General features: G+C 32.2%; 1 protein-coding gene across 1 annotated transcript; it reads right to left on the bottom strand.

The window, feature by feature from the left end:
- Positions 1 to 326: 326 nt before the first annotated feature.
- Positions 327 to 3,261, bottom strand: LOC132056191 (transcription factor BC1-like). Its single transcript, XM_059448278.1, has 7 exons — positions 2,596 to 3,261; positions 2,346 to 2,489; positions 1,920 to 1,985; positions 1,694 to 1,762; positions 1,516 to 1,605; positions 1,213 to 1,377; positions 327 to 552 (listed from the first exon to the last, which is right to left on the bottom strand). Exons 1-7 carry the CDS (start codon positions 2,986 to 2,988, stop codon positions 460 to 462), a joined length of 1,020 nt encoding a protein of 339 aa, XP_059304261.1. The 5' UTR covers positions 2,989 to 3,261; the 3' UTR covers positions 327 to 459.
- Positions 3,262 to 10,481: the final 7,220 nt, after the last annotated feature.

Here is a 10,481-nt window from a genome sequence, read left to right as displayed (position 1 = left end):
TTTTCAGCCAAGTTCAATTCATCATGTCACACCAATTAAGTTGCTTCTGTGAATGCTAGGCCATTTGAGTAACTGCCTCCATATGTTTCCAGTAATTTAAGAGAACATTCAAAGAATAGATGTTGCAGGGTCTCATTTGCCACATTAAAGAGTGGGCAAATAAAACTTGTATCTATACCCCATTATCCAATCCTGTCTTTGGTATACAATCTTCCATGTATAGCCAACCTGAGAATGAATATTCATTTTTGGGCACTATGATTATTGCATATAAGTCTTCTCCGGGTAACTCTTGCAGTCTCTGGTATACTTTTTTGGTTGAGAACCTCTCCATTTGTTGCACCTAGCCAATGGTATCCTGCATATTCTGGTATTGCTTGCCTTAAATATCTTTTGCACAATCCAAGATGTTTATGAACTGTTTCCCAGATGTAGTGTAGGACAGGGCCTGATGTTATATTAATGGAAAAAACAAAAATTGGTGCTGAATCCTGACTGATTTATTATTTTTGGTTTTTGGTCATCCAAACCCCATAAGAGCTGTCCATTACCCTGACAAAAGATATAGTATGTGCTTTTCCATGTTAGAGAAAATATAGTTCATGTATATTAGCTATATACTAATTTCTCAATCGTAGTCTACAGTAATTTCAATTACTTAGTGGTACTGACAGATAAATCTTTATGATAAGTATTACTCTCACCGTTCCAATTTATATGGCACGAATTTCGAGAGTCAAACGAATTATTCTTTGATAACAATTTTTTCATATGCCTTTTAAATATTTTGAATTATTAATTATTGTAAATTTTAGATATAATGTCTTTTTATGTAGTTTCCTAATATGTAAATTTTTAGATATATTTGCTACTACATAAATTTTATTTCGAAAAACTAAAAGATTCTATTTCTAAATGTACGCTTTTTAATTGAGAAGTTTGAATATCGAAAAGCGAAAAATGTCACATAAAGTGAGACAGAGAGAGTAGCTGAAAACCCGCTATAATAACTAGTCAACTATCACATGTTAAAATCTACTAATTGTATAAAAAAAATCTTTGCAAAGTCATTATTTATAATGTATCATCGAAGTGTCTGATACCAATTCCATCATAGTGTGTCTTTTAGGTGTTTGCCTATATATTTGGTGATTATGTACATTAATTAGTCTTATAGATCATCATGACCATATTCAATGAATATTGCATTACCTGAGAAATGGAATTAGGGAAATCGGCTTGTTGAAACATGAGTGATGCTGAATTATCCAAAAAAGGATACCCACTCTTAGTGTTAGGAATAACTTCAGCTGCCTGTGATGTAGTAGGGCTAACTTGCTGAATATTTGGCAGTGGTGTCTCCAAGCCACTCAAATTCTGGAAGAAAAAAAAAATCATAATAGTTAAAAAAAAAAAAAAAAAAAAAAACGAATTATACTGAAAAGTATTAAATGAAACTAGAGAATATTTGAAGGAAATCCATAAACTGAACCAATTTTTTGTGTGTATATATACCTGGTCATCAGGACTGACCATGAGTGCATCTAAGTCCATGCCAAAGTCATTGTACATTGGATTTAAATAAGCCAGTTTCGTTGAGAGAAACTGAAACATGGGAAACACATAATATGATTAGTAATATTTTAATTATACAATGCTAATTAAAGGAAAATATTAATTATTCTCTTTTTACCTCAACTTGGTTTTGCAAAGTTTGGACATAATTGATTATCTCATCCAACATGAGGGCCTTCCCAGTTACCTGATCTCATTCAAGTCACATGAAATTTTTCAGAAGAAATATTAAAAAAAAAAAAAAAAAAAAAGATTTAAATACTACTATCTTGAAAAAGTGTCGTTCCGCCTTACATGGAAAGACAAAAAGAAAACAAAATTATTGAACTAAATTTGTTATCCACCTTGTCACAACCAGGAACAAGAGATTGCAATTTCTTCATCCTTTCACTTATTTTCTGTCTCCTCACCTGATATCATATCACAATTTAAACAGTAAGAAAACTGTTGCACATGATATAGTAGTAAGTAATAATTTTTATAGAATTGATTAAAAAAAAAAAAATTATAGAATTGATAATTTCTATTCAGCAAATACTATGAAGTGGTAAGTACTTCTGTGTCCTTAATCATAAGTCTCGTGTTCAACGAGAACCGGTTATGAAATTGTCTTTCGTGAAAAGTGCTTTAAACCAATAGGAACCTTCCGGTGCGAAATCGGATTTAATCGAGCCCAATGTGATAGCGAACACGGGGTAACAAAAAGAAAAAATCCATACGCACATTGGTAAATTTTAGTTAGAGCTAAAGGGGAAATTAAAATATTGTACCCTTTCAGCAAGACTATGGCTGTCAGTTGCCTGGCCCCTTCTTGCTCTAACATGAATATAGTCTGTTGGTGCCTCTTCATTAGCTTTCTTCTCCTCTTTGACTACTAATTTGCTATTGCTCTTCGTCTTTTTGCCATTATCACCCTGTGTTAAATTGTGGGGAAAAAAAACAGAGTATTGTTAATCTCAAATCCAAGAAATTGATCAAGAAGATGAAAAATTGGAGGACATATATGGAAATTTTAATTACCTTGGAATGAGCAGAACTAGTTGAAGGAGACCCTTCTCTGGATTTTCTTTTCTTGTCCATAGGAGTGACATTAGGCTTATTATTCTCACTTTCAATTTTATCAGTAACAGAGGAGGAATCCATATCCAAGCTGCTACTTTTGTTGGTGACAGAATAAGGCTCATTTTGGCTAAGAGTAGCAGTAGTAGTAGTAACATTTGGGCCATTTTCATGAACAATCACATTGGCAGGGAATTCTGGTTGGTAACATTGAGAAAAACAATTCTGGATTGTACAAGAATTGTTTTGTTCTTTCAAAAAGCCAGACATCTTTATGGGAGAACTTGGCAAAAATACTGTATCAAGAAGAGAAGAGTTCGTGTGCTGTAATTGATATGATGAAAAAGCAGCCATCTTTTTGTTAAATATATCTTCTTTGTTTAGTTTATGATTTGTTTTGGAATCCAGTGGATGGCTTCAAAAGAAATTGTTAAAATATAGGATATTAGGATGTAGTCAAGAGAGAAAATAACATTTGGTTTGAGAAAATGAAAATCCCAAAGGGCCAGGTTTATATAAATATGAAGAAAGAGAGGAAAAAAAAAAAAAATTGGCCAAAGGTTAAATCTTTTTTTCTAGCTCATTCCCTTGCATTTGACTGGTCTTATCAAGTTTGGGGGAAGGTGGGGGCTACTAAATATGCTAGTAGCTTATAGACCTCTCTTTTTATATAAGAAAATAAATAAATGAAATTTCTGTTTGACATATACTAGTGTAAGTATTAACTAATTAAGCAGCTAATGATGTCAGAATAGTGTTACTCCCTCCGTCCCAATTTGTTTGAAGGTTGACCAGTTTAGGAGTTAAATAGATTTTTCTTTGACTTAAATTTAAATATAAATTCTTCGAGTATTTTATAATAAAATTTACATATTTGAAAATTACATAAAAAGTAGGGGAAATGGTCAAAAATGCCCCTCTACTTTGGAATAATAGCTAAAAATATTCTTCATTACAAATTTGGGTCAAAAATACCCCTCACCGTCATTAAAGTTTTCAAATATACCCCTGTCTTAACGAAAATCCCCAACATAACACAATTTTATTTTTAAATCCGCTCCATTTAAACCCGACCCAACTAAATAAAAGACACATATGGGTTACCGGCTTCTGTGTCTAGTGGCTCTAGATGTTGGACTCGGGAACAAGTTGGTCGCATATGGGTTTTTATGTAGTTGGGTCGGGTTTAAATAGAGCAGGTTTAAAAATGAAATCGGGTTATTTTGGGGGATTTGGGGATTTCCGTTAAGATAGGGATATATTTGAAAACTTTAATGACGGGAGGGGTATTTTTTACCTAAATTTGTAACGGAAGATATTTTTAGTCCTTTTCCCAAAATAGAGGGGCATTTTTTACCCTTTTTCCTAAAAAGTACTATAAGTCTGCATAATTAATAATTCATAATATATGAAAATAGTTGAAGAAAATCATAGTCAAAGAAAGAGCTATTTGACTCGAAACTGGCCAACCTTCAAATAAATTGGGACGGAGGGAGTAGCTAGTATCAATTATAAAGACAGATAAAGAGAGTGTACTTGTTTGTGTTAAACTTTCATTAAACACTGGGAGATGATGATTCAAGCCAGTTATTTAAATAACATTTCACAAGAGTGGGAACGTAATAAAACATCTATTTTATTAATTGTACTTGTGTTTCTCTTCTTTAATAAATAATTGTACTAATCAGGAAGCCCTATCCTTTATTCTATTGTGTTCTAGCACTAAGCCAGACATGGCCGTATCAATTCCTTAAATCGATCTTTATTTTTTGGGGCAGCCGTGAGAAAATAGAGCTGGTGCTGGTGCTTACCTCACTCCAAAAGTTAGCTCAAGAATTGTTAAAAATCATAAAAGAAGACCACAACTCAATTTTTCAATAAATGTGGGACTTAACACTCCATCGCACCCACAAGACTGGACAACTAGTGCGGATAATATAACACGATGATCCAACATTGTGAAACACAACAACAAGGGTTGTAAGATTCGACTATGATACCATGTGACTAAATGTACCTTAAGTCTAGCTCAATCATAAAAATTAGTCCATGAGAAGATGATTGCCAAAAATCGTATAAAAATAGCACATTATATTCTCTTAAAGAATGTGCAACTTATTAACAGTAACCATGTCTTCCAATGACGGAGTCTTGTTCAAAGAGTGTTAATTGACACCCCGTCGTTAAAAATTTTACCCTGTTAATTAAATAGATACACAATTATTTCTAGGCGGAACACATAGATGTCCCTTTGTGTTGGTCATATCGATCAAATAGATATTTTAACTCTGTAAATGACCAGATAACATCTTTAATTGACATATGTGTATCTTGTGGACACGGGGATCCAACAAACTTTACGCATGAGTTGCATTCGCGGATGACACGTCAAATGGACCAATCAGTGAACGACATGTGTGTTTTTTTTTTTTAAAAAAAAAAAAGAATACTTAGTCATTTAAAAAAAATTAATTTTTTTTTTTTTTTATACATTTCTTTAAAAATATTGTGTAATTTTTTAAAAGAAAAAAACCCTCCCCTCCACCCCCTCTACTTCTTCCCAAACTTCCTCTTCCATTTGTATTTTATATCTTTCGGCGTTCAGATGCTATCGACTTTGACAACAAAATCTGAAACTTAGTAGTAGCAAGTCATATGGTTAACTACAAGATATAGCTATTCTTTTAGCAATCTATCTTTTAGCAACTTTAACAAAAATTATTGTATTCTCATTCCAATTCTTTCTTAAATAGAAAATACAGGTAAAAGTTTTCAATTTGATGATTTTTTATGTTCCTAATAAAATTATTTTTTGGGGTTATCTACTTCTTCTGGGTCATTTGCAAAGTAGATGAATTAAATTTGATTAAAATTTTGGTTAGATCCTCTTAAAATTTCTTGAGGTTGAAACTTTCAAGATATATATTCTATTAGATGAAAATTTGAAGAATATGGTGAAAATATGATGGGCCCATGTAACTGTAAAAAGAAAAGGAAAAGAGGAATTAAAAACATAATTTTTATTTTAAAAGTTTTATACGTTCAAATTTGGGTGAAAGACAGATATTTTGCCACGTAGGATTCACAAGATCACACACGTGTCAAGTAGAGGTGTATATCTAGTCATCGACAAAGTTAAGATGTCTATCTGATCGTTGTGAACAACTTAAAGAGGTCATCTATATATTTTATTTTTATTTTTTATATTTATAACTATGTTGAATCACCTTGACCTATTCGTGTACTCTGATTAATGTCAATTCATGTCCTTATAAGAAATTTCACCCAAATTGTAAATAGAATTATAGGACCATAGATTGAACATTGTTGGGCTCAGTGTTGTCTTTGTCCAGATCCAGCCTGTTCCTCAAGCTCATTTCATCAGTCTTAAAACGTGAAACTACTATATTTGACAGCCCCCACGAACAAAAAAATCATACTCCTTATTGATAGTATGAGTAATTCTGATTAACGATTTAAAATCACGTTTAAGGATAGTAATATCGTTTTCTTCATTGGAAGGACATTGGCACAACAAATTATAGAAATTTTTACTTTTATTCCTTGACTCATCTGTGTTTGTTGATTTTTCAAATCATTTTGTAATCAAGTTCCTAACGAGGCAATGCCATTGTGTTATAATGATTGAGACTGAAAATATTGACATTGCAGCTTCACTTATGCCACTAGTACTAGTAAGTTAGTACAATTAACGCCTTAAAATTAATCACTTTTCGTTTTATTAGAAAATAAATTTTGTGCCAGTTGTCTTGACGATACCCAAAATCTGGCGTATTAGAGTTTCAGCTTGGGGACCATAATGACTCACTCTCACACGTATCTAGTTATTAAGAGACACAACACAAAAATACGGTAAAAGGAAAATTCTATAGGCTGATATACTGGAGCCCCTATAAATAATACGATTTCTTTTGGTAAGCGTTTGGACAAAGAAAAGTTGAAGTAGCATTTGAATCATGAAAACATAGTACCCACGAATAAGTCCTATTTGATACTCTGGAACAGTAAGCCCTGTTTGATAAACAAAAGCTTATGTAAAATACTTTTAAAAATATTCCAAATCTTTATTCATCGCCAAACGGCTCCTTATAATTTCCTGCAGTTTTTGTATTAGTTCCCATACTTGTTTCAATTCCCAAGCTGAAAGAGCAAAGTCTTGTTCCATAATATAGTTATACATACATCAGCTATTTGCGTGCTTATCCCTTTGATTAATTATGGAGTGATTTCAGGTACTTTTGAATAATCAAACATGTTCATGAAACACGTTCGCACTTAGCTTTACAACTCTGACTGTATTAACTGTTGCCAATCACTACAGTGTCAAGTTTGTACATTATTAGTGTAACAAGGTGTTGCTCGTAAGAAAGTACTTTGGTCTAACAGAATGGAAGTTACAAGTCCTAAATTATTAATATCGATATAAATTATTCATTAATCAAACGATCCCGAGTATCTTACTCACTCGATCACTCGGTCACTGGCAGCCGGAAATAAGTCATTTTCTCATGTAATAATATTTCAGTCAAGTGTGAAGTTACATTTTACTCTTGTGCACAACTTGTACACGCATAAATTAAATTAATGTAACTATGGCAACGTCAATCAATCAGCTACTAAAAGGGCTTGGACATATTAGAAAGATTTGTTAGTGAAATCATATAATGGTGTACTGAGTACTGAATGGTCCATTTCCCTTTTCCTGTAACTATCCACTGACTGCATTTAAATCTGTGTATACTATTTTCTGAATCTATATTGTGACAAAGACACTGGCATACCAAAAATTAAATGCTCCGCCAAACAACGTACACAGTATTTGTTGCTTCTTCCGCAATTTACTTGAAAATTAATAAAATCATTCATTACCAAATAAATATCTAGGACTTATTTTAAATCATAAATATTTTTTTTTAAAATTATTTTCTTTAAACTCCGACCAAATCAAATATTAAATCATAAATTGGGACCCAAAGACAGCATTATGTATGAAAACTAATGCTCATGCTCAGTGTATTAAAATCAATAGTGAAAGTTTCGCTACATTTCTACTACTATGTACTAGCATTCTCAGTATTTTTGTGGCTATAAGACTTTTGAAGCTCGTGGTTTTCGGGGGAAAAATTAGCATTCTCAGTGTATGAAATTAACATCAATAGTGAAAGTTTGCGTAATGAAGCATTATACTACAACTAGAAGGCAGATCTAAGATGGAGAATTCCTCAATTCTTTTGGGGTTGCATTGTCCATTTTGTGAAGACATAAAAATAGAAACTGAGTGGAACTTAGCTAGCACAAAAATAGAAACAATCATTCAGCTAGAAGCTACTGGAATCTGGATGTATATAGGCAAAATCGTAGTGTACTGGAGTTTCAAAAACAATGAACTTGTTTTATAGCTAGGACCAATAGAATTGACTAAGCATGGACAATGAGCTCAATATTTACAGCTGAAAATTAAATTAAGCACATGGATTTCATTTTTTTGTGGCAAGGAGGGACGAGATGATCGATAAAAAAAAATTGGAAGAATGCAATATATTTTATTGTACATCATCTTAATATAAAGTATAAAGCTATATGCAGGAATACTTATATATCAGGATTCAAAGCATTCATATGAAAAGGCGCAGTAGAAGTACTCATGCCTGCAAACTCCGCAGTTCTATTTTTTATAAAAACGAAATGTTTTCATTAAATACAGATATTGGACGTAAGTGAGTGCAGATCATAAAGGGACCTAGAGAGAGATATACGTTGAAAAACCACCAAAGATCGATTAATCAAATCATACACAAGGAAATGAGATGCATGCCATTAGAATCTTTATCTTGTCGTGGGGGCCTATATACTACGCTACTGTTATAGTATTTGATAACATGTGGACAATTTTCCCTTTTCTTTTTTGGTATTTACCAACGTGAACTTTGTGGGTTTTCTACGTTTTGTCTCCTAACCAGCTCATATCATGCAATGGTCCTAGTTATGGAGGAATGATAGCGATTCTTTTAATTATATTGTTTTTTTGGGCCTAATTGAAGGGATATATATATATATCAAGAAATTTAGAATATACACTATTAGACACAGAGGTTTTTCCCATCAGCATTCAGTGGAAAATTTGTGCTACAAAACATGATTTTCCCACCTCATTCCCACCGAACCAATTGACTGAGAAAACGCATAGTGGGAAACAGGTTCTCATTGAAATGTTGGGATATTTTCTACTTTTCCCTATGAAAATACTATTATTAAAGTTTTTCCCACAGGCATTCAATGGGAAGTAACCACTAAACATTTTTCAGTAGAAAATTCAGTGAGAAAAAAGAGATCTTCTAGTAGTGATGTATTTTAAAGTAAAAGCACGGGGTTCTTTGCTAGGCAAGTATGTCATAAAAGAGGAGGATCAACAATTTTGAAGTTATGGGTTTTGGATTATAGAAAAGACAACTTGCTTAAGTTTTGAATAAATTCAATTAACTATTATGCATATTAAGTGGATTACTTAATACAAATACAAAACTACGTACAGTAGGTCTTAATTATTAGAATGGTCTTAATTATTAGAATTCTAACTACATCTCTATTTGATTAGATAGTCTTGAGCATTGAGCAGAGTTAATTTCTCGACCTCAGTTTGACCTGCTTGTATTATAATTCGGTTCATCACAATTTTCAACAAGAGTTTCGGTTGTGCTCAGCTAAATAACTTGATTGAATTAGGTAACTGTTACTCGAATAATAAGATGGGTTTTTACACAAATAATCGGCTAAAATTCGTTTATTAGGCTCGCTCGTTGGCTTCTTTTCTTAGCATCTTAACTCAACAAAGAGCCGTGAAGGATTACGCTACTACTATAAAGTATAAACTCAGGCCGAAAAATAGCGAAGGGAGAGATACAAAGGTTCAATAAATTATGGGTCAATTTTCCTAGCTGTTTTTTTGAATATGAAGATCACAAATGAACTACGGAATAGACTTTTTCGTCTTTATTTGAGAAAGGAAAATGATATAATATATATATATATATATATATATATATGTATATATGTATGTATGTTGTATATAGACGATCTAGCATTGAACAACGTAGATTATTATTTATAAAAGTACTTACTGACCTGCCTATATATATATATATATATATATATATATATATATATATATATATATATATGTTGTACTTTTATAAATAATAGACAATCTAGTTGAGGAAAAAGAAAAATAATAGACGATCTAGCATTGAACAACGTAGATTATTATTTATAAAAGTACTTACTGACCTGCCTAGCTAATACTATACGTTAAGTACTTCATTTTTGCTAATACGGTGTCACAATTAGAGGTAGTTTTTTATTTTAAACTATTTGGATAACTATTTCTAAAGATAAGAATATATGTTTGTCCATATCTTGATCTTGTTCTTGTTGTAGCAACAGTAATTAAATTTAATGTGTCGCCTTTCGTTTTACAATATTCAGTATTTGGTTTGGTAAGACCAAATAAATAACAACTTGAGAAGATCAAGACAAGAGAATTAAAAGGGGATAGCTATGCACCAAACTGAAATATAACATTTTGTAGATAGGCAAAATGACACAACAAAAATCTGTAAAAAAAAAAAATATATATTCTCCAATCACGCCAGTTATCTACTGGTCCCCTAATATTATATATTTGCGACATCTCAAATGTAAAGTCGTGTCAACTTCCAAAGAAGGTCTCCTTTTCCTTCTGGAAATGGACGGTCTCTGGGCTGCGTACATCTACGAGTTGAATGATAAAATTAACTCATGAGGTATGATGACTCATTTAAGTTGAACGG

This window comes from Lycium ferocissimum, chromosome 5 (genome assembly GCF_029784015.1).
Source record: "Lycium ferocissimum isolate CSIRO_LF1 chromosome 5, AGI_CSIRO_Lferr_CH_V1, whole genome shotgun sequence".
NCBI lineage: Eukaryota > Viridiplantae > Streptophyta > Magnoliopsida > Solanales > Solanaceae > Lycium > Lycium ferocissimum.
This window is presented reverse-complemented; position numbering and strand designations above follow the sequence as displayed.

Bases quoted from the DNA above. Each gene is read 5' to 3' on its own strand.
- LOC132056191 (XM_059448278.1), bottom strand. From the start codon at position 2,988: ATGGCTGCTTTTTCATCATATCAATTACAGCACACGAACTCTTCTCTT. The intron at 1,606-1,693 runs GTAAAAAGAGAA...CCCATGTTTCAG, and splicing joins CTTTGCAAAACCAAGTTGAG to TTTCTCTCAACGAAACTGGC. The intron at 1,378-1,515 runs GTATATATACAC...TTTTTCTTCCAG, and splicing joins TGGTCAGTCCTGATGACCAG to AATTTGAGTGGCTTGGAGAC.